Below are 25,902 nucleotides of genomic sequence, written 5' to 3'. Positions count from 1 at the left end.
ATAAATAAATATTTATATTTATTTAAAATAAAATATAAAATATTTTTATGCCAGACTAAACATGTGATGGAAATGTTTCTGAATGGAACAGGTCTCTAGGTTGGCTTTATTCAATCCTTTTGCTTCTTAGGTGGAAATAAAAATAAAAAATAAAACAAACATCTGCTCAAAAATCTTTAGTGATGTCACAAATAATGCTCTCCACAATGTGACATAGTTGATTTTCAAACCTTAACACATCTTACTCCTGTCATGTATCCCAGATCTAGGCAGATTTGTCTCTACACTCCAAACACATCCAAGTCTTTCCTGCCTTGATATTCTTGCTCACATTTTCTACTCTGCCTGAACTCTGCTCCCTCCCCTTCTTCACCTATTGAGTTCCTGCTTGTTCTGAAAAGTCAACTCAAAAAAGATGGCATCCTTCCTGAAATCATCCTAAGTCCTACCTTTGGGGCCAGATCTCCCAGAGTGTTTTGCAATTCTTTAATGTCCTTAGCTTATGTTACAGTTACTTTTGGATGTGTCACATTTTTACTAGTTTAGTACAGTGCTTATCACTGTATCCTACACTTAAAGAAACAAACAAATTGGATTTGTGATTTCATTGGGGTAGAAAGTAAGGAGTCCTCTCTATTAATAAAGATATTCACCTACCTTGCAATTTGTAGACTTAGCTACCCAGGACACTGAGAGATTAAATATAGCAAATATGGGTCAGGAATGAGATGTGAACTTAAATCTTCCCAACTCCAAGCCTAGCTGTCTATTCACTATGGTGCACTGTCTTGAATAGAGATAGTAGCCCTATGGATAGTCTGCATTTAATTAAATATCTGTTGACATAAAACTAAAACTAAATGCTTCTGCTTTGGTCTTTTGTAAATGAGCATGTGCAACTTCACAGGCTAGTCATATTTTGTATCTTAACATTCTCTCAATAGTCATATATTTGGGAACTGTTCATTCTTCCAAGATATCTCTCTCTCTCTCTCTAGATGGGGAAAAAGCAAAGCCTTTACAAAGCTTGATATTTCTGATAAAATATCTTCCAAAAATTGCCAAAGCTGCATTTTGAGAAATGGTTTTGAGTTAAGAAAAAAGTGATGAGGTTTCCTGGTTGTTGAAACGAGTTCACTGCTTACCGCTTCCATTAGTCCTTTTACTGTGGGTGATTTTAACATCAAAGCATCAAACACATCATCTGTCTCTTTCCTCACGTACAAAAGTACTGCAAGAGAAGGGGAGAAGGGGAGAAAGTGATTAGATTTGCAAGGAAATGCTACAGATGAATGATTCCCACTAAACCGACCTTCAAATGTGTATTGTGAAGGAACGATGTCATTTAAGGTCCTGACCCCTCTTCCAGCCACCATTTTGCAAGAGCAAATAAAGCATTCATATAAAGTGGGTACAGCAGGAATCATGGAAGTAAATATTTAATGCCAGATAACCTATGAAAGGCTGACATCTTGTTTCTTTTCTTTCAATACTTACTTAAGGGCAGGAACCTCTCACCCCAACCCCAATCCTGGCCCAGCACCGTGCTTTGCTTACACTCTAGAAATGGTACAGTATAGTGGTAAAAGTAATTTCCGTTGTTATTGTTTATTCATGTCTGACTCTTTATGACCCCATTTGGAGTTTTCTTGGCAAAGATACCTGAATGGTTTATCATTTCCTTCTCCTTTTCATTTTACAGATGAGAAAACTGAGGCAAATAGTTAGGTGATTTGCCCAAGTCCCACAGCTAGTAAGTGTCTGAGGCCATATTTGAACTCAGGTCTTCCTGACTCCAGGCTCAGTGCTCTATCTATTGCCCAACCCATCTGCTCAAAAGTACTATTCATATATAAAATTAATTAGTTGGACTTAATGACATTACAGGTCACTTTCAATTCTAATACTGTATGATTGAACATTAACAGAAATGTGTTTTAAGGATTACTTGATCCTTATGATAATGATGATAATGGGCAGAGGAGTTGGGGAGTTATGGTGATTAAAAACAAGGCAACATGACCCAGCAAAGAGAGTTGGCTTTGGAATAAGAAAGACTTGGATTCAAATGCTTCTAAAATTTACAGCCTGTATGACCTTGGGCAAGTTATTTATTTCTCAGTGCTCCAGATTGCTCTCTGTAGTATAGAGATAGTGACAAACATTGGTAAATGGAGTCCCCTAATCCAGGAGACTCCTCTGTCAATAAGATCACAGTTCTAGTCTTTATCCAATAATAAGCACAAGTATTCACATTTTCATGTATTTACAAAAGTTATTTTTTTACAACTCTGTGAAATGGGAAATGAAATGTATCATTACCTCTAATTTACAGATGAGGAGATTAAGGAGAAGTCTTGTCAAGGTTATGTAGTCAATAAATGACTGAACAGGGTTTATTCAAATGCAGATTTCTCCTCTAGATCATCCTGATTTTCCAAAATCATAATCTTTGGAAATGTTTTGAAAACAGTAAAATACTATATCATGTAAGTTATTGGTATAAAACAGCTTTGTAGAATATGTGCTGACATATTCAGGGGCCATATATATTTTTCAGGATTGATATTAGTTTTGGTTAGAGTTTTCATTAAAGACTATACAGTTTCATCTACCACTTGTGCATTAAACATTAACTAAAACCTCACATTGCTCTTTGGCACAGAGACCCTAGATAGGATCATGAGCTACATGAAATTGGGGTTCAGTCCTAGGAAACTTCCATATGTCCATTATAATTTTCCTATATCCCCAATAAAGCTGGAATTAACATAATTTTTTCTTCTTTCTGCATTAATCAATTGGCTTTATTCATATTCATATTCACAGATTATTAGCGGTAGAAGACCATTACAATCAGATTCTAGTCCAAGCCCCCATTGTATAGATGAGAAAACTGAAGTCTATAAACTAAGCAATTTGGCCAAAATCAAACAGCTATTTAGTGGCAGAGATGGGTTTGGAACCTTAGTCTCCTCACACAGTTCAGGGTTCTCTCCACAATACCATACATTTCAATTCCTCCTTCCATGTTTCAAATTTAGCAGTTATACTGTGGCTCAACTCTCCCAAGATTCTGGAGAATTTGATTTTCAGATAAAACTTACTGGTCCTAAATTTATTGCCTTTATTCTCTCCCCCAGTGATATGACTCATGCTTCCTATTTCAGAAGAAAGAAGAGGTGAAATTAAAAAAGAACAACAAAAAGTACAAAAACCAGTAGTATGTACAATTAAAGAAAACCTTGTTCAGCTCCTGGTGTCAACTACAATGAGGACATCACTTTGAAGGTTATGAATGTTCCTAGACCTGTCATTAGAAAGGGGTGAAGGAATGAAAAGACTCAGAACTAATATATAAATTCCCAAGTCCCAACACATAAAAGACTGACTTTGGAAAATGGAAATTTACTTGAAATACAGATGGACTCTGCTTGCATTTTATTCTGTTTTGTACAGGATGCTACATCAGAATATTTTTGAATTATCATTAATGAAAATTTATTTTCTTCTTCAAACAGAAAAAAAATAAGACAAATTGCAATAGACAAATCATACTTTCCCTACTACCTCTATCACCAAATATACACAGATTAATCTCATCAACAAATATTTTAGGAATATCATTTCATTTATTCTAAAAAAAGATCTAAGTAATTGTGGAAATATGTATAGAAGAATTACACATGTTTAACATATATTGGATTAGCTGCTGCCTAGGGGAAGAAATGGGGAGAAGGAAAAAAGAAAAAAAAAGTTTTGGAACACAAGGTTTTGCAAGGACTTGTGTTGAAAATTATTTATGCATGTGTTTTGAAAATAAAAAGATTTATATAAAAAGATCTAAAAAGATTAATTAAACTAATGATTAGTGAATTAAATAAAGGTAGCCAAAGGAAACAAGTAGTTTCTTGTAAGCAACTACTGTAAGCCAAGTACTGTGCTAAGGGGTTATCAAATATTATCTCATTTAATGTTCACAATAACTCTAAAAAGTAAATGCTGTTGTTATTCCCATATCACGGATGAAGAGACTAAGGCAAATAGAGATGACATAATTTGCATAAATGTGAGAGATCAGATTTTAATTCAAGTCATTCCAACTCTAGGTCCAACTCTTTATCAACTGCATTGCCTAGATGCCTATTCACATTGGGTCACAGTTCACAAACTGTTAGAGGTGGATGGGAACCTTTATAATCACCTTCTGGTCCAAATATGTCTATTTTATAGATGAGAAAACTAAGGCCTTGATCAAAGGCTGAATTGTTATTGAAACAGAAGGAAATAAATATACATATAAGTTATAGAAGGCATTTAATTAAATCACCTGAAAAAATAACTTGAAAACAGGTTTTGAATAAATGGGAGGTAAAATCATTATATGCCTATTGAAGGGAAAATAGGCAGATGCATTCCTTGGGATTTATATGATTTCCTAAATCATAACAGACCCACAAGGAAGGTTGTGGACAACAGGAGAAAGGCAGTATTTTTTATGAATTCAAATTCTGACTCTCCTACATATTGCCTCAGTCATCTTAAGTGATCTCTCAGTTTTATTTTCCTCACTGTAAAAAAAAAAAAAAAAAATGAGGCAGTTGAACTAAGGTTTCTTCCAGCTTTAGATCTCTGATCCTAAGACAGAACACAGAAATGATGCCCTATCACAATAGACAAAGTTTCCTCTGTTTTGACCAGTCTTTTAAAGCCTCAGCTTCTAACATGTCACTGTTAATACTATCTCTGGTGTCACTGTAAAGGGTTAAATAAAACATCCAATCATTGGATCTAATCATCCTGCTCAGTTGGCTCAGAACCAAAGGGCAAGGTTGTTCAGATGTTCTCCTGCTGAGTGTGTTGACAGCTGAGACTTGACATCCTAGGTCTATGGAGCTCTCCCTGCTGTTTTCTTAGGGAGCTGGGGCTTTATTAACTAGAGCTGTATGACAGGATAATAGCCATAATGACAATTCTAACAACAACAACATCAGGAAGAATCCCTCCATCATGGGACATTGGGCACCACAGGCAACTTCATCCTGCTCAGTGGGAATGGATCCCAGTTGTCCTAGAAGGAACCATGCCTATAAGTAAGTATCAAGACAATGCTAACAATAGCTACAATTATGATAATAGTTCCTTTCAGAACTAATGTACACTCAAGAGTTTCCAAGGGGTAAACAACAGATAACTTCATGGAGCTTGGCCAGGGTAATTGCACATTTGCATGAGGAATGAGGGGCCAACCTGTTCAAAAGTAACAGTCAGACAGTATTGCTGGCAACCAGATGCTGGAATTTGTTCCTATCCATACTCCTCCCTTTCCTCCAAAACTTTTCTTGCTGTGAAAATATTTTTCTCTTGAGTCCTGGTTATGGTACCCACATCTGTGATGCTGAAGATCTAGGGTTTAAGTCTTTCTCTATCTTCATCATTTTGACAAAACATTTTAAAAATTGCATCAATACATAACACAAAGCTGCTTTTTTTTTTCACCTTTGTGTTTGCTTCAAGGTTTATAATCTCTAGTGGGTAAAATGATGATGTAGGCCTCCCATTTATAGAAAAAAGCACTGTATGGAGATGGATGCCATGGTTAAATTCCTGTGAGTGACCTTTATAATTACAATAGTATAACTTATTTTTATTAACAATAATTATCAAGTATTTGTTTTTTTATTTTAGATATATTTGTTAGTAGTACTAACTCATACCAGAGGAGATATAGGTGAAACAGGCCTATATAACCTTTTCAATAATCCAATGCCCTTCTCCTCCAGTAGGCATGCTGCCCTGAGATTTTAACCAACTATATCATTAAAATGCATTATATTACATGAAGAAACAAAGAAAGACCTTCTGACTTTGAAAGCTTAGGATAAGAAATGGCACATTTTTCCCCTTAGGAACTGGAGCAACCAGTAGGTCATGTTATGATATTAGATTTTATGGATCATAGGCTTATGGAGACTGAAAGGGATCTTATAGATCATCAATATAAAAAATGAGAAACAGATCTAGAGAGTTTAATGCTCTAGCAATAGAGCTAGTTACAGAGCCAGGTTTAGGATCCACATATCTGGTTTTTTTAGTCTAGGGCTATTCTTACAACATACTGATGTAAACATTTTCAGGAGTCTAAATAAAAGGTGCTCAGCTTGCTCAATTCAGGAAAAGCACAAGAAAAAGAGCTTGGTTTGCCTGTCAGCAAATCCCCCTAAGTTTATCTAAACAGAAATGGGAAATTTAGAGAGAAAAGCTTTGCATGGGGGAATTTTTGAGCTTTCATTGTTAATCCCTTCACAAAACAGCAAAAAGGAGAAGTAAATTAAACTATAAATAGCACCAAGGTTTGGATAGTTACTTTCCACAGTTGGAAAGAAATCACCAAAAGTTGGGTACTTCTCTTTATTAAACATGCTGAATCACAAGGACATGGAGAGGTCACCTAGTCATGACTGCCTTAATGTCCTCATAAACTGAGTTTGTCTATATGATTTTTTAAAAAGGCAAAAAATACCCTTCTGTAACTTCTTTTGAAAATCAGTTTCAGAATTGATCAGCTTCCATTGTCAGGAATGCTTCATTAAGACTAAGCTAAATCCCACCTGCTATAGTGGTTCCAGAAAATCTCTACAGCAAAGTTTCTTAAACTGGGGATCTCATATGGAGTCTCATAACTGAATATGATATAATAAAATTATAATTTATTATCAGTAAATGCTTGGTTTGAATAATTATGTTATATACCTATATCCTCAGGGTCATATAAAATTTTCTTAGGTGAAAAGGGGTCACAAGTGGAAAAAGTTTAAGAAGACTTGCTCTACAGAGATTGTAATTCAATTCACAAATGACCACCCAAAAGTTGTAAGTTAAGAAACCAATATCTAAACACTATAGGCAGAGGTCAAAAAGCAAAGACCAGAAGCCAATAAACAGAGTCTATAACCCCCATGGCAGGCTAAAGATATTTTGGTGTCTTGGACCTGAGTGAGATTACTTGCCTCCAGGGAAATCAGGTCGATGGGGTGACCTGCATGTTGAATTATTACTAGAAGGAATAATCAAAAGCATTGTTATGGACATAGTTTGAAACTTTCCAATTTGCTTAAGCAACTTTATGAGTTAGTCAGATCTATTTACGAATGATATTCAGGTCCCCTGAGACTGAAGCTTTCCCCATGTTTAATATAGATGAATACTTTAAATGGGTTGGTTTTTTTTTTTCATTTTAAAATAATTAGCAAGTTTACAATCCTGTTGCTTCGTATAGTACTATAGAATTTCCCTAGTGTAGGTGTATGTGTAATGACAGTTTTATTATTTTCTTGAACCTATTTTCCTTAGGTTATCCTATGTGGCTCAGGTTAGTATTTTACTAACAACCAGATCCATAAATGACTGAAAAGATTGAGCTGTGGTGAGTGTTGTCCCTGGTAAACTCAGATGGGTGAATGTAAACTGCTATAACCATAGTGATGATGATGCATCATGGTGTCTCTATCTGTTAAGTACCTCTCTTCATTCCTTCTTCTTTCATCTGCTTAGAAGGTGGTGGTCCAAACTCCTCCTCCATTGGCCGGAACATCCTTTTAACAAGGACACTGCTACTAGAAAAGAACACAAGCAATTTATTGATAAAACACACAGAAAATGATAAACAAAAGCATTTGAAACGATAACATCCTAAGCAATAAGTTTGTTTTGGGATTTTTTGGTATCCCTCTACATCTCCATCCAAGGATGAGGAGCAGGACTGCCAAAGGGATGAAAGTCTCATTTCTTTAACAAATGGCCGGTATGAAAAAAAAAGAAACTCAATCCTCAGCCTTTTGGGAATTCTTGGAATCAGGCACAACTAAGAAAGGAGGTAGAACATGTTGAATGCAGAAGGGGAAGAGGACAATGAGGAGAAAGAAGAGCAGGGACATATACTAACTAGTAGAGAATTGCCATTTTGTGCATAGCAGAAACACATGCCTATTCCAGCATTACACATAATTCAGAAGCCAGTGTAGAAAAGACTGCTCCAGGATGGGGTCTTTATGAGCATTACTGTTACAAAGAAACCTACAAAAAGCAACAATCAAACCATGGTAGTAGAAGTGGATCACTAATATAAGTCATACCTAAGTATGCTCTAAAAAGTATTCCATTAGTATTAGGACTCAACAATGGTACATGGTAGGTCCTCAATAATATCAAATGATGGTGAATGATAATAATAGAAAAAGTCATTCTCTCACTTTTTAAGCAAGGAATTGAAAATTAAGACTCAGGAAAAACATCAATGATAGATAAGAACTTTCATTTATACATAGCACATTAAAGTTCACTAGGTACTATGCTCTTAACAACTTGTGAGATAGATAATAATATGAATTCTCTTATTTTTATTTAATAGCTAAGGACAAGACTCAAAAATGGACTAAGAAATGGCAAGAATAGCAAATATATAGACCCAAGATGTTAACCCAGTTTTCCTGACACACAGGACCGGCTTTCATTCCATGGTGCCTGTTATCAATGTCAGAGAGCAGAAAACATCAGAAAGTCCTGATTGGATGAGGAAAGTTTGCCCCATTCTTATTAGCAGTCAGAAATACAGTCACAAGGACAGGCTTATTCCATCAAATAGTTTGAAATCAATCTGCAGAAGCCTAGTAAGATACATAATTGCCCTTTTAAGATATAGAAAATCCAGTCTTATATTTATTAATGGTCAATCAATTTCTTGTTGCTAAATAGAGAATTTATTCCTTGATACTTTTTTTTTTTTTTTTGCTGGTTTGGGATCTCAACTTTTTAACAATTAAACCTGCTTTATACTTTCTTAGACCTGCTGATTTTTGATCAATTTTTCCATATATAAATATACAGTTTTCCCACTATTTGGATTTTGCCAACTTATTATTAAAAGAACATCTTGAATTATTATTAATATGAATAATAGCATTTATACAGCATTTTAAGGTTTACAAAACTGTGTAAACTGTGTTACTGCATTTAATTCTCAAAGCAACCCTATGAGGTCAATGTTATTATTATCTCTAGAGATGAGGGAATTGAAGCTGAAAAACATTAAGTGATTGCCCAAATTCACACAGCCAATAAATTTGAGGCAATATTTTAACTGAGGACTTTCTAATTTCAAGTCCTCTCACCTTGATACCTCAATGCGCTTTTAATTTGTCATATCTTTAATCTTTCAAGATGCTTGCTAGACCTTCAAAATCTACTATATGTGCATCCCAAGGCATTGCTGCTTCCATTGTAAAGGTGCAAAAACTTAGGATCTGAGAATTTTAGGGTTTTATCAATGAAGAACATAGTTAAGTCAGTAAATAATTCAGGATACAGTTCAAGCTCAGTTGTTGATGATTTTATGATTTCTATGATTCCAAGAAGTATTGTTGATTTGATAGCCTTACAATGTTTTCCCACTGTGCTCATGATGAGAGGTTAGGCTTAATAAAATTTTAATATTCTGCACTTGTGGCTTGCTGGTTCTTAATTTTAGCTTTTCAAAAGAAAATGTAATTCTAGGATTAAAGGGATGCCATAGACACGTCACAACTGGATTTCAGCAAGGCATTTGACAAAGGCTCAGATTATGTTCTTATATACAAGAGAAGACAAATATAGACTAGATGATAGTATATTTTGGTGGATTTGAAGCTGGCTAAATGACTGAGCCCAAATAGTAACTACTATAGATGAATGCTAATTTGGAGAAAAATATACCATAGAGTGCCACAGGAATCTGACTTCATTTCATTCAACAATTTTTTTTTTTCAGTGATTTTCAGGAAGGCTAAGATGGCATGCTTATCAAATTCATGGATAACAAAAATTAAGGAATGATAACTTACCATATTGGATAACAAAGTCAGAATCCCCAAAGATCTCAGTAATAAGTCAAATCTTATAAGATAAAATTTAATTGTAATGAGTCTTATAGTCTGTTTTTTTTTTTTTTTACATATATAAAGAAGCAACCATACAAGTAGAATATGAAGGAATTATGACTGGATGACAGTGTGATGAAGAGCTAGGTTATTTTAGTTTTTGGTGAGTTATAAGCTCAATATGATTAGTAGTGTGACCTGGAAGTCTAATATCATACCAGGTTATGAGGAAGGGCATAATATTTCTATTGAATAACTGAGGAGGTACAGTATTGCTGTACTTAGCCTTGGTTAGACCACTTCATGAGAACTGTGTTTAGTCTGGCACTCTAATTTGGGAATGACACTAAGAACCTAGAGCATATCCAAAGGTAGGAAATCTGGATGTGATGGGGAATTTCCATGAAGTGGAGACCATGCTATTAGTAGTGTAAGTTTCCTAAGCAGTCAGAATTTTTCCCCCCACTCTTTCCCTTTTGCTTATTTTTTTTTCTACTCCTCTTCTTTTCTAATTTGGTATAGGTGTTCTGTAATGGCTCAAAAGGGTTAATCTATCTTCTCCATGACTAACTTAATACCCAGATGGAATTTCTGCATTTGAGAGAACCTAGCTCATTAAGCTTAGTAGGGCAAAAAAGTAAAGGCTGGGATTCTGTAGGGAAAGCCAAACTGAGCATTTTCTGTATTATTTCAAAAAGCACCTAACAATCCTTAGTGATTTTATTAGGGTATGGGTGACTGGTTGCCAGTTGCTTTCTACTCCCATGTCCCCTTGAATTTCCTTTTTTAATTGCATTCATTATTGCTGAAGCATCTGTCTGAACAGCATTTTCAGTGGTGATAGAGTCCCTACGTTATGACAGTGCCTTACTAGGAGGTCTCTGGGGGAAAGACTTGAGTGTTCTCATATCACCAGCTGGAAGTAAGACTGGGTGTTAATGCAAATCATAAAATGACATGCTATAATTCATGGGATTGGTGACAGTATAAAACATAGCATTTTGTTCTCATTTTAATGATAGTATTGTTACGTTTAACAAGAAAAGTCAAATATAGAGAATTTGTTAGGAAAGCTGATTTCAATACCTTTAAAATAAACGTTCTGCTCTAGCCAGCAAAGGCCTGGGTTTTGAAAGATTAATTCTTCAGGTAGCCACTAGACTGATCCAATTGCAAATGTCAATGGAGAATCCCCAACACTCTAAGAATTGAGCAAGAAAAGTCCCAAGTCTCTGAGATTTGAGACTTGATATTTGAGTAAATCACTTTACCTCTCAATGAAGGAGAGTAAAGTTAACCCCATAGCAGAGAAATAAAAGAGAACCATGTTTGATGTCCACTTTTCTGATTTACTGATATGAGCTGGTTGGTCAGCCTCTGGACATTTTTAATGAGGAAGTTTGGTATAATAGAAAGAAGTGTGGGACTTGGAGGCAAGGGAAACCTGGGATCAAATCCAACTTCTTCTATTTTTTAGTTGTGAAACCACTTAACTTCTCAGAGCCTGTTTCCTCATTTGTAAAATGGATATGATCATAATTTTTAGTATCCAACTCCCTAGGTTGCTTTAAGTATTAGATGAGAAAATGTATGTAAGATGTCAAATATCTATAGAGCATATTAGCATGTGCAGAAGAATGTGGATGGAGATTAAATCTAAAGTTGGAAAGAACCTCAGCATCTAATAAAAATAGGGTGAAAGCAACCAGGAAACTCCAGGGTGACATGGAAAAAGTGGTTGATATATCTGAAAATGGTCTGATGTTCTGAAGCACAAATTTCAGAGATAGGAACAGAATATAAGCTCTTTAAAGGTGGGGACTATCTTATTTTTATGTTTCTATCCCTCATGCCTAGCACAGTATGTGGCACAGAGAAGGCATTTAAGAAAATGTTTATTAATTGATGAGAGATAAAACTGGGGTCTGGGGGAAAAGAATAGATGTATTCACAAAGAATCCTAAGTTTATTTCTCAGGGTACTGAGAGTGAGGCAATAGTAGAAAAGAGTATCCTCTAGGTCTAGACCTAAGATTTCATTGAATCATTTAATTTCTGATGAGCAAATCCAACACAGATCTGCAACTTATATTCTTTTAAAGTTTTTTAGGGAAGAGGATTACTGAGAGGTTAAATTATTTGTTTGGGGACTCACAGCCAATATATAGAAAAGACAGGACTTGAACTCAGATCTTCCTGATACTTATTATGGCTCCTACATCCTATTCTCCATTGTTTTCTGCACCAAGGGTGTTAACAGTACAAATCACACTTTGCTATTAAAACTAATCATAGATAATGGGTAAACAGATAAGTGGATAGAAAATATAGACACCAAACAGATAAACTTGGATATAGATCATTGATGAAAGCCCTAGAGGAAAGTAGCAAGAGGCTTGTGTACAAATCTTGATTTTGTAACTAACTAGATGTGTGATTTTAGTCATGTCACTTAACTCCAGTGAACCTCGATTTCTTCATCTGAAAATAAGAATAATTATAACTGCCCCAAAACTCAATTTCAATTCCAAAATTATAAAGTGACTTGGATAAAGTTTTGTGGGGAAAAACAAGGAAAATGAGGTAGAGATTTACTTTAGCATAAGATTATTATGGGCTGAAATGTGATGGGGCTACTAAAAGCATTAGAGTTAATAGATATTTCTTTTCTAGATCACACAAACCAGAAGTACTGTATCTAGTTTTGGTTATAGCGTTTGAAGAGGTATTGACAATTAGCCACCTAGGAAGGTAATCAGGGTGATAAGGAGTATGCAAATCTCTCTTAGAAGACTTCAGTTGCAGATGTTCATCCCCAAAGAGAGATGGCTTACGGTACTTCGGATAGTTTTTTGCAAATATTTAAGAGTTGTCTGGCAGAAGAGTGATTAAGCTGATGGTTTATAGATTAAAAGGGCAGAATGAGGACAGGAAAGGTGAAAAGAGAGACAGACAGACAGACAGATACAGAATCATAGAGACACAGAGAGAGAGAGAGGAGAGAGACAGCAAGAGAAAGACAGATATGAGAGATAGAGATGAGAAAACTATATGAGAGAGAGAGCAAGAGAGATGAGACACACACACACATATACAGAGAGAGAGAGAGAGAGAAAGAGAGAGAGAGAGAGAGAGAGAAACAGAGAGACAGAGAGACAGAGACAGAGAAAGAAAGAAAAAAAATATTGTATTGTGGCTATACATAAGAAAGAACTTTCTTACATTTATAGGTCACCAGTATTATAATGTGCTGACGCATGAGGAAGTGATCTCCACTCCTATCAGTGGAAATCATCAAGCAAGATGCTAGATGATCAGAAAAGCAGAAACGATTCCTCTAAGGTCCTTTCCAACTTTTAAGCTTCTATGGTTCTAAGAAACGAAATAATGAAGACTATGGTACTTGGAAAGTATAAAATGCTATATAAATGCTATAATGGTAATAAATGACAACAATAAAATCTGGAATTCTTTGTCACCACTACTTGCTTTTTCCTCTCTTCAAAAAAAAAAAAAAAGTGAAGCTCCTTCTATTCTCTTACTGACTTCCTGGAAACAGTCATCAATGAAAGTCTAGAATTCCCTAAAAGGACAAAGAACTAAGTTCACTTGCCCAGTATCTTGACAGAAAGAGAAGAGCTTCTCTGCTTTTTGCCTTTGTAGAACAAAAGATGAAACTATGACACGGGTGAAATAGACAGGTACTTTTGTTTTTAGTGACAAATAAAAATACTTAAGACCATTTTTACTCTCTTTTCTAACTTTATCAAACTCTTTTCCATTTCACTATTCACTAATTCACTAATTAATATCCCTGAAATGGAGGGGGCTTATATGTGGAAGAGATGTTAAAGATAATCTAATGACTATTTTCACTTTAAAAAGTATTATTCATAAAGTACTTGGCATTCTGATTGTGCAGAAACGACAAATGTTTATCCCATGCTCAAATAAAGTAGGGTGGATGAGCTTAGGTGAACAGAAGATCCAAGTGATTCCCTTCCTTCCTGTCTTCCTTTGGTACCATGAAGTGTCAGTCATAAGCTCCTTGAGGCCAGGGACTGGGTTTTTTTTTTTTTTTTTCATCTTTGTGGATTCAGCACCTAGCACAGTGCCTTGCACCAAATAAATAATTGATGAAATATACAATGTAATCTAAATACCATTCAGAATAATCACATTCTCTGCTGCCTCTTCATTTTCCTTTAAGATTGTATTTGAAGAAGAAAGGCTGAGAAATTAGATCACCCAGGATAAAACAATAACAATACCACAATAACCCCAAGTTAGAGAGGAAAATAAGAAATATAAGAGTCAGAAGAGGAAAGGCTTGCCTCCCAAATGGCCATTAGTATCAACTCCATCAAAACTGGAAATCAAAAACAAGAGTTGGAGAGTTTCCACCCCTGCTAGAAATATACAGATGGAGCATTTTCACTGGCATGAACTAATTGTCCCTTATTTCCCTCCAAGCTTTGAAATGAAAGAACTAAATGTCTTACCCTTCTCGTTCGTCATCGGTGTTGTAATATGCCTGCAGAAAAAAAAAAAAAAAAAAAAACAGGTTTACTTTACCCCAGACCTATTATCCCAACTGAAAGAACATCATTCAGAGGAGAGAGATGAAAATATGCTGTGTGGAACCTCAATCTTCCCTAAAATTCTCTCTCTTCCCCTTTCTCATAAAGGGCAAAACTTGAGCATAGCATGTATGCATGTTTTTCTTTAAATATAAATCTAAACAGAACTACAATAATTACTCTCCCCCTGAAAAAAAAATACATCTTAATGAAAAAAACATTTAAAACCTAAATATTTTATATTGTACATTATTATTTTAAATGGATTATCTCAAACTATCTTTTATTGTAGGGTTTAGCCAAAGTAGTTCTGGTTATATTACCTAGAACTCTAAATAAATATTGTTTCAGATCTACTCTAGTCCAGATATTATTTGCTTGTGTTAGGAAACTTTTAAACAAGGTCTGTAAACCACAAAAAATGGTAAAGTGAAGAGGCTTTGGCTAAATGTCTGTATACTCTGTGAATAATGTATTTAAAAATCAATACATGAAGGAATTGACTCCTGTATCAGCTGTGATTTGGGGTGAAAATGAAAACATGATCAGAAGGAGGGGCATATCCCCTGGACCCAGAGCATCAACTGCTGGCTTCTTAGATTATTCCTCAAGGAGGACAAAGGTTCCTGATTTTCCTCAACAAGAAAAGCCCAAAGTCAGTTGCATCTGAATTGAACAAGTTGACACTTGCAGATAGTCTTCCTAATCATCAAGGAGACCTTCTAGATTAGGTTTGAGGGAAAATCAATCTTATTATGTTGTTCATGAAAAAACAAGCAGAGTAGAAATGTCAGTGTATCATTAAAAAGTTATGACAATACTCAGATGGTTTTGTTTGCCTTTGTTGAGACTCTTTGTGGAGCAGAAATTATCATATGTGCTACAGACACTTGAGCTTTCAGGACCAAATAACTTAATGAAAACTACAAGACTACTTTACACATCTACTCCCTAATGATCTGTGGTCCTTTTAACTGAGATATGACAAGATGTTTGAACAGGTCATCCACTTCTCATCTGATGCCCAATCTACTTGTCAACCAAATCTACTTGAATTCTGGAATGCTTAAGTCATTGCTCCCTCATCAGCATTCTGGAGAGGAGAAGTCAGTGGTGGTTTGGAAACAAATCTTAATAATGGATAGCAAGCCTAGAAGTTGTTCCATAACAAAACCTCAGATATCTTGAAGCTTTAGGGAATAAATTATTTATGATGATATTTTCCCCAGATAACTAAAGGTTATCCCTTTAAATGCTAGACTTTTTAAAATTTAACTTTTACTTTTTAACTGTTATCTTTTATAAATGTACACTATTCTTTCCTACCATCTTAAATAGGGCACACAGAACATAATTTAATTTTTTCTTGATGATTCAAGTTCCTTCTAATAAGCCTTGATCATTTTAATGAATCAAATAGGGTAGTGAAGTGATCCCTAACAATAGAAAAGCTCCTGATATCAGCTTGCCTTGTAGTAGGGGATGATAGGTTATCCTCTGTCATAAATGTACAGTCTAATAACTTAGTAGATAAAAACCCAACAACAGACAACTGTCCATCTCTATGCAAAATAAATTTGTAAATAAGAGAAGCATCCTTTTCCAAAAGAGTTTTCTTACTCTATTAAAAAAAAATTATAATAGTCTATTTATCCTAATTATTCATGTCCTTAGATTTGTCAGTTTTAAAACATTATCTGTGAATTCTGCACCAAAGATCACAGGTACCTCCTAGTCATATTCACCAACTTTGTTCGTGGAATGTGAAAGGGAAACACTTGTCACCACTCTAATAATAGGCTTGGGAGAAGATTAATTGTAGAGACTGATCATTCCTTATCATTATCTAAGAGCAAGTTGCAAACATGACATCAAGCCAAAACTTTCTCTAAAATTTTTGGTCACTTCTAATTCCCACTGTTCTCTTCTTCCTCTTCTTTGCTCCTATTTGCTTCTTTCATATTTCTTGTCTTCTATCATTCTTCCTATGGTTCTTAATTTTCATAAAAAGGTTGGTCTTCTATTGACATCACCAACTATATGCTCATGGCTTACATTTAAATAATAGACTATATAATATCTCTATATAGACTACACAACAAAATTTTATAAATATTATAGTACTATATACTATAGTGAAGTATATACATGTATACTATACTACTAATATATTGCTAATCTGCTATAGACTATTATATACTATATAAACTATAGATTATATAATCTTCTGGAAACTATAATCTAGGCTATTACCAACTATTGATTATTATATGTTATATATATATATATGTTATACTATATAATATATTATTTATGTTATATATATTGCTCATATAATATTATAAATAATGTATGTTAGTATATTATATTACTATAGTATAATATATAACATTATAGTATAATATATAATATATAATACATATAGTATAATTTATAACATTTATAGAATCTGTTTTATATAATATATACTATACTATAGAAAGTATATACAATTTTAATAATACACTACTAACATATTATAGATTATAATCTATTATATAAACTGTAATTTATAATCTACAGACTATATTTTATAAATATATATGTTATAGGCTACATAATATAACAATTTATTTTTCTGGCTGTTTCCTGTTTTGTTAGTTTGTTCTTATGTGCCCAAGATCAGCTCTTTCACTACCATACTTCACCTTCCTGTTCCTATCCCAGTTGCTTCTAGGGTCTAGGCTTCTTTTGGAAGCCTGAGGGTTGAAGAAAGTTGGTCTCAAGAGAATTGATGTGTTATGACTTCATGGGTTTAGTCTAAAGAAACACAGCTTTAGTATCTGTGATCATTAAAATATTCTAAAGCTATTGCTGTCTCATCTTCTCAGAACTTTGATTACATCCTGGGTTTAGGGAAATCAATAGAGGCAGCAGCTACAGCATTGCTTTGATGTAGAGGACTGATGGGCATAAGGGGTCATGTTTAGCCAAAATGTTCTGCTTTCCTTCTATCCCCAAATTCTTAATAATGGCCCCAGAATCATATCTTCTCCAATAATACTCTTGACCTATACATAAAAAGTAAATTGTCTTTCTCCCTTTTATAACGCTTTGTGACTTTTTAAATTACAAAGGTTAAGTTGTCAAGATAAAATCTAGTATTTAGGGTTTTAACATAAAACTAGAATAAAAGAACTGTTAGTAAATAATAATGATAACAATTTCCCCACAATTGTTCCCTGTCTTAGACAGCATGAAGTGAGATTTTGTGATGGCAAAAAGATTGCAAACATGGACAGTCATTCTTTGTTCTAGTATATAATATGCTTCTATCCTCTACAGAGCCATGTAACTGAATTTAAACAATACTTAAGATAGGCTTAAAAAACCTCAAGAATGATTAAGAAAAACTTTTAATGATTTATTTTAAAATATTGAATTCTTTTGTATCATTCAACTAAAAACATTTTCCCTGATTAATAAATGGGCACCTGACTGGTGATGATAAAATAGATGATGATAAAAATGATAAATGATGAAGATGGTGAATGATGAAAATAAATCAAAAGTTTTATTTCAAGCTGGCTCTTTGCTTCTCGAAGACCAATACATCTCTTTTCATGAGCCAACTCTAAACCTCTTCGCTCCATTTATAAATTCTCACTCACAAGGTTACCATGTCATATAACTTAGAATTAGGTTTGATATGGGGATTATTTTGTTAAGGCCCAATATGAACTGCTGTGCTCCTATATTTGATTTAAAGGGCTCTTTATAATGCACCTTTACTAATATCAGCTTGGTAAGGAGGAATTATGTTTCTAAAATATTTGGAAGACATATCCAGAAGACAAAGAATCATAAAAAAAAAAAGTACACATTAACTCCTTTTTTCTCATTAAATTATTCTGTTAGTTTGTGTTTCTTATAGTAACTACCTTTTTGACACTTTGGATTCTAACCCACTTACTTATGAGAAGAGCAGGAATTAATGAATGAAAAAACAAAAGGAGAAATGTTCAGATTTCCATACTGAACTTGTAGGCTACTTCCTTTGTGTGCTAAGTTGGAAGGCTGTGGTCATATCTTCACTTCTTATCACTAGGTGGCATTCTATGGTATCAAGTCAGTTCAGCAAGGATCAGAAGGTTTTTTTTTAATGCTCCCCAAAGTCTTCAAACATTTTTATCTTTCATTGTTCTGTCTATTCTTATCCTTAATAGAGTAATTTCTACTCTTATGCTCTTCCTCTCTTCCCTTCCTCATTTAAAAGGAAAAATCTACTTTCAGTAAGCAGAACTATGTCATTTTATCAAGTATGGTACTTTAAAATAAACAAAAAACAAACAAAGAAAAAAAAAAACCCAAACAAAAACCAATATATTGTCATAGTTGATTTCAGCTATCTTTAGGTTTTGTGACTCATAACCTATGGATCTCAGATGCATCGTACCTGCCCAGTCCTCTGTAAGTTTCCAAAATGAACATCTGGTATGAAGAGAACAGGCTGAGAATCCAAGTCTGTCATTGTCTTGAAGTAGGTGATATCACTCTTTTTTTGTAAGGGTATTGCTGTCAATTTCCCATCAGTGGCTGAACAGAATTGCAAAACTATTAGTGACTGAAGGTTATATTTGATTTAGAAATCCCAACCACAGCCCTAGCCCTAGATAAAACTTATTAACTTCCTGCAGAAAAAAAAAAATGCTTCTCCAAAAAGTAATATGGATTAAGACAAATATGAAGTACCCATTTATCCATCCTATATAGATTATATCTTTAACAGGGATGAGGTAGCCAGTAGGTGGCTAAGATCTAAAAAAATTCAAGACACCCCTAGTATATATATATGTCTTTGTCTAAGATAGACTCTTCTTTCAGTATAATTCTCATTACATATATTATCTGATTTGAGCATCAGAACAACTTTTTGAAGTAGATAGCAAATTAAAATTGTCTCCATTTTACAAGGAAAGAAACTGAAGTTCTGAGATAGTTAAGTAATTTTCTCATTACCCTATCAGCAAGTATCATAGACAAAATCTGAACCCAGGTCTTCTTGAACCCAATATGTTCATTATATCACACAGCCTCCCTTAGTCTTCCTTTCCTTAATGAGGTCCTAGTCCTCCATGGCAAATACAAAGTTTTCCAGTCAAACTCACAGTTGTTGCACTGGGTTTGTGCTGCTTGGCCTTTTCCTTTCTTTCTGTTCTGCTTCCTTTCTTCATCACGAATTTTTCTTTCTGCTCCCTGTCAATGAAAACAAACACAAACAATGCCAGGCATGTGAACAAAGTACCCAGAGCTACCATCTCCATTACAAATCATGGTGAATGTGAAACAAGCCAGAGGAAAGAGAGACACAAAGGAGTCCATCCCATTTCCATTATTCAGGAGGGTCCAGGGTTTCAACTAGAAAAGCTTTATGACATATTAATGGTCCTTGGAAATAAGAAAATTAATTTGTAGATCACATTCCTGACCTCTGTACTATACTGACACTCATCTTCTTATTGGGAGCCATCCCATCCTTTCTTTTTTATTTTGTTTTCTTTTATTGTGTTTTACAATTTGGAATCCACCCAGAGAAAACAGGTTCAGCTTCATAACCCACTGGACAGTGATGAATGTAAGTAATGCTAGTAACTAAGATAACATAATTTATTAAGACAAATACAGATAGCAGATTAACAGAAAAGACAAAAGAAGCAGTGGGTATTAAGTATCACACTTGTTTTTTAAGTGGCCTATAAACATTATATTAACTGATGGTACTCTAAATATGGGCTGTCTAATGACAAGTGAGTTAACAAAATTGTAAAGGAAACAAATTACATCGGTATTGATATTCTTAAAATAAATGAAACATGAAAGTACAAGGAAGTTTCACATGGCTCACAGATTTCCCTCGGAACATGAAATAAAGAAGTTGGCAGTTGTAGTTAGGCAACAAGAAACAATTTTACAGGATACTTGATCATTAAGACCATAAGCAAAAAAGACCAACATAAAGATAACTGAAGTTTATAACCTAATACAGAGAAGAATGCATGGAAATTCTAAAAAGAATTGAATAACTTCCTTCAAATTCAGCCAGCATACATTTTAATGTTTAGTCACTTCATTGCAAAGCTAGGTAAGTATAAGGAAGTACAGTGAAACTATGATTCAGAAACAAGAAATAAAAACCAAAGTTTTATTGATTTTACAAACACCAAGACCCTATACATTAAGAATAAAGAAAAGCATAGGGGTTGGATATGATAAAAACTAAATGATATCACAAATATTTAAGTGGCTATGTCTGAATAGATAGGAAATGAATGGTTATTAATGTGGAAATCCTTCTTGAAAGAGCTATCTACATCAGGTTGGATCATTAATTTTAGAGCAAAGATCAAAATCATCATAATATTAGAAGAAAAAATAAACATGAGAAGATATAGCTAATATAATTTTAAAAGCCTGAATGTGACATATTTAAATGAGTTTTCAGCACAGGAAATAGCCAATCAATAAAAGAGCATGCATCAATGTGGATTAAATCATTACCTATTGAAATTCAGCATATATAAAGCAATTGATACAATGAGGAGGCCAAAAGAATTCTGAATCTATCTCAATCAAGAAATACTTTATTTTTTTGGCAATACATGGCAGCCAAAGGCAACACCAATGCTAAATATAAAATCATTTGCAAAATCTGATGGGAGAATTGTTAGAAGTAATGTCTTACAAAAAACCAAAACAATTAGTTTATATTCTTGTTGAAAAAAACCAGACAATCCTGAGAATATTTAAGGATGACACTACAAAGACAATAAATGGATGCAAAATGGAAATAACTTAATAAAATTCCTATAATGAGCCATTATCTACATCAATGATGATAGAACCACCACATCTGAACTCTAATTCTTTGTCATTGGAGGGATTTTCCATATGAGAAGGTTTTAAAGCAGTTTTATTTACATATTTACACATACACACACACACACACACACACACACCTGGATCTTTGACTTAATCACTATAGGAAATTCCTAATGAAAAATTGTATTCTGTAATGCATTCCTACAACTCATCTGTGATTTATAAAGTTTAGGTGATTTGTCTATGGTTACCTAGCTAATATGTGCCAGGGCAGGTTTTGATAAAACAGGTCTTTCTGATTCTTAAGGCAGCTCTCTATCCAATCTACCATGTGGCTTGTTGAATAAATAAATGAAACAATATTGGGAATCATAGACTTGCAGAACTATAAGAGACCTGAGGGAAATAAGAGCCAAGAATTGAGTCACCACAGCATTTCATAATAACAGTGAGAGTATTTTGGGAGATATATCTAAATTACATAATTGTGCTTTATTCTTCCTCCTCCCAAACATTCAGATTTTACTTTCATGACAACAATTTGGGGAAAAAATACATTTTCAGATAGAACCAGTCAAATAGTGTAGGTAGTTTACTCTCAAGCCTACCTTTGCTCACTTAAGGGAAGGTCAATGACATCTGAGTTAAAACAGGCTAAAAAACATCAGAGGTACATGGATAGTCTTCCATTTCCCCCACTCCAGTCTTTTCAAATATCCTTTAAGACAATTCTATAAACATATATAACAACTAACTTGGACTTTAATGATTTAACACTACCAAATCTATTGAATAAATACATATTAGGCTACTATTTGCCATGCATTAGAGATGAAAAGATAAAAATGGAAAGAGGCCTCAAGGAGCTTGTACTCTTTTGGAATTTAAACCAATGACACTTTTCCTCTTGTTTTTCTTTCCTCAGAACTGAAAAAATGCATCTTGTTCAATGTATGAAATGATTCCCAGATCTAAAATTTTGCATATCAAATTCTGTCTTAGAAATTATTAATCTAAGATGATCTCCCTTTTACAGATAAAGAAATTGAAAATCAAAGATGCTAATAATATGAGTATGAGTCTATATTTAAAAGAAGCCCCAAGAAGGTAGAGAGAAATAAGGGAAAATGGTCTTAAGAAATGAAAATGAGCTGGGGCCTTGAACCATGAGTAAAATTAGAAAACTCATCACATGTGTAAATAGTTTGATACTTTAAAATTAGGATTATTATTGATTTATATAATTTCTTTTTGTGGCTAGAGGGATCTGTTGTATACAATAAATGTCAGTAAAGTTCTTGAAAAAATTAACATGATATTAATGCTTGAAAGACTGGAAATTCATATAGAGACATAAGAGAGATAGCACTATGTCCTTAAACATGTATTCCCGAAAAAATTGTTTCCACCATTTTTGTGCTGAAAATAGCAACAAAAAAATTAAAGCATCTCCACTCTTTGAGAGTCTTTTATTATAAGACTAGGCAGCTAGTGAATTAAAAGAAAAAGAAGACCCAAGTTATTAAGTTCATAAATATTACCATAATCAATTATTCCGAGAATATAAACAATAGTCTCCAGAAAATAATCAAGGTTACTTATTTGCCCCATCTTTGGTAAAATGCCAATGCTGACACATGTTTGATGATTCTCTGTAATATAACTCTCATCTTCTATCTAAGCCTGCATCTTTACTTATATATTTTTCTAAATCACAACCTGGACAATGAAAGAGGTGAATGAGAACATTTTACTTGCAAGCAAAGTCTTGTTCTGCATTATAACTGGAGAAAGAAAGTCTGAAATGCATCCGGCTTGATAATTTATATGTAAATGATATAGTTAAATCTTTTTTTCCCTTTTTTAATTCAATTTGATTCAAAAAATTTTTATAAAGTACTTACTCTGGGCCAGCCACTGAGCTAGGTGCTGTGGATTCAAAGACAAAAGTCAAAGTCAATGTTCTCAAGGCACATATAGGGAAGAAGCAACAAGTATACAGATAAGCACATATAAAATCAATATGAAGCAATCTGATTAGAAGAAATGGGAAAGGGGCCTACTAGGAAATCAGGAAAGGTCTCTAGAGACAGCTAGGTGGTATAGTATATAGAGCACTGGGCTTAGAATCAGAAAGACTCATCTTAATAAGTTCAAATCTTGTGACCCTGGACAAGTCACTTAGCACTGTTTGCCTCAGTTTCCTCATCTGTAAAATGAAGAGGAGAAGGAAATGGCAAACCACTTCAGTATCTTTGCCAAGAAAATTTCAAATGGTGGATCATGAAGAGTTAGACATGTCTGAAAGGACTGACTAACAATATAAGGCAGAACTGAAGCTGAGTTTTGAAGGGAATCAGGGAATCCAAGATGGGCCCAGGAAGATTTCAACTATCAGAATAGCCCATGCCAAGGTATGAAGGTTGGAGAGAACATAAATAAGTCAATGTGACTGGAACGTGGAGTAAGTGAGGGGAAATGATATATAATCAGTCTAGGAACATAATTTGGAGTCATATTGTGAAGGACTCTAAATGTCAAGAGGAATTTTCTTTATTTCTAGCAGTAACAGGAAGTCCCTGAAATTTCTTGAGAGAAGGACTGATATGGTGAGGCTTATGTTTCAATAATAAGTCTGGCAGCCATGTGGAGTATGAATTAGGAGAGAGGCTGTTCCCAGGCTGTCTGTCTAGGGGGCTTTTGAAGTAGTCCAAATGAGAGCTTGAATTGGAATAATTCTATATGTAAGAGAGTTGGTAAGAGTTGTAATCCATTCACTCAACAACCCTTGCCCTTCTCCAAAATAAAAACAAAATTCCAAAAATCTTTTTAAAGATTTTTCTGTCTACATCAAAGGGGACTTAAGAGTGTCCTTATGCATACATATATATACATATACATATATATGTAGATTGTTTATATATATATATATATATATATATATACATACTTACATATTTCTATTACATATATTATTATATGTGTAATAATATATATTACATATATATGTAATATAGATAGAAAATTCTCCATTCCTTACTCACCACTATTATTGGATATTATTTAATCTGAACAACTTAATCTGGATATTAACCAAACATCCTTGATTTTAGATTTTATTTTAGTTCCCTTTTTTACTCAGTTGAAAGTTTCTGACTTATCAATCCTGAAAAGAAAGATGTTGAGTTTTGGACATGATAATGCAAAGGAATGTAGGATTGGGTCATTTCAAAATTTCTTTTTTTGTAGGATTATATGGCTTATAAACCCAAATTGAGAAAAGAAGTTTCTTTTTAAAAATTTCTTTTTCAATTGTCCTTAAAGAACAGAAGCACATATCTCTTTCATGTGAGTACAATTTGCTATAAATACCAAATACATTTATCTGAAAATAGCTCTCCCACTCTAATATTCACTCTAGAAGGTGGGAATACTTTTTGCTATGATTCCTTTTTTCACCTCTTGAGAGGTGACAGCTTTTTTGCTTGCTTGTTAAATGAGTATTCTGTTTGCCTAGATTTATTTTGAGAAAAATTTTCAACTTGTATGTAGTATATACCTACTAGTTGCTGTAATTACATATCTCTTATCCTTGGGTGACTATGAAATTGATTCAAATACATTGTAGTTGTTTTTTTTTTTTTTATTCTGAAGACATATTTGTTTGTTCTAAGTAACAGTATCAAATGTATACGATTTTTAAAAGATAAAAAGTATGCAAGAGCCTTATGATGGGAATCTGCTGGTAAACAAGAAATCAAAATGAAGTTTTGAAAGCAGGGGGAAATTCAATTTGCCTTAGATACAACAGAATGTAGAAAACCAGCAGCTTTAAAATAGAGGGGGAAAAAAGCATTCTGACTTTTCGGCTGCTGCAAATGACTATAAATGGACTTTCTTTTTTTAGACTTTTGAGTTTAAGGAGTCACTAAACAACAATATGACAAAACCCCACTGCCTCTTGAGCAGTGTAAAGAAACAACTACATAGGTCTTAATTGACTTAGAGCTGGGGAAGTCCTTATTCCATGGCAATAGAGGAAGAGGAAAACTCAGCTTCAGTTCTGCCTCTATTGTCTTCTATTCTATTCTGCCTTCTACCTTGAAACTCTGTATTTTCTCATACAATAAACAAGTCAAAAAGATTATTTGCCTTTTTTTGGGGGGGGGTAATTCAGGATTCCTCTTTGTTCTTGGGTTTCACAATTATGATGATTACATGTGTAATTGCTCATAATGAAGGAAGAGGAAAAATATTTTTACTATGTTTGGGGGACTTAATGCCCTACATGATATCAGTTTGGGTAATATAGGTTCTTTCTTCTTCCAAGGGTGGTCTCTCTTACTTTTCAGTAATTTTTTTTCTTAAAATGTCTAAGTGAATGAAAAGACAATGATTTATATATTTAAATCATCATTTCTATGTGAAAGTTCTCTGATGGGATGATTCCAGAAAAACCTGGAAAGTCTTACAAGGACTGATATAAAGTGAAGGAAGCAGATCCAGCATTGTAAACAGTAACAGCTAATGACTTAGTTATGCTCAACAATA

General features: G+C 33.9%; 1 protein-coding gene across 5 annotated transcripts in view; it reads right to left on the bottom strand.

Moving 5' to 3' along the window:
• The window catches only part of GRHL2 (grainyhead like transcription factor 2), a 206,829-nt gene that overhangs the window by 11,964 nt on the left and 168,963 nt on the right, over positions 1–25,902 (bottom strand). For 4 of the 5 annotated variants that reach the window (XM_051970942.1, XM_051970945.1, XM_051970946.1 and 1 more), the window contains 5 exons: positions 19,641–19,728; positions 18,929–19,068; positions 14,416–14,447; positions 7,522–7,616; positions 1,146–1,231 (listed from right to left, as the gene is read on the bottom strand). In XM_051970942.1, the coding sequence (XP_051826902.1) occupies positions 1,146–1,231; positions 7,522–7,616; positions 14,416–14,447; positions 18,929–19,068; positions 19,641–19,728 (441 nt within the window). The remainder of the gene's footprint in view (positions 1–1,145; positions 1,232–7,521; positions 7,617–14,415; positions 14,448–18,928; positions 19,069–19,640; positions 19,729–25,902) is intronic. The other variant, XM_051970943.1, reaches the window with a different exon arrangement.

The sequence above is a fragment of the Antechinus flavipes genome, chromosome 1, assembly GCF_016432865.1.
Source record: "Antechinus flavipes isolate AdamAnt ecotype Samford, QLD, Australia chromosome 1, AdamAnt_v2, whole genome shotgun sequence".
NCBI lineage: Eukaryota > Metazoa > Chordata > Mammalia > Dasyuromorphia > Dasyuridae > Antechinus > Antechinus flavipes.
The sequence above is the reverse complement of the archived record's forward strand: the minus strand, read 5'-3'. Positions and strand labels throughout refer to the sequence as shown.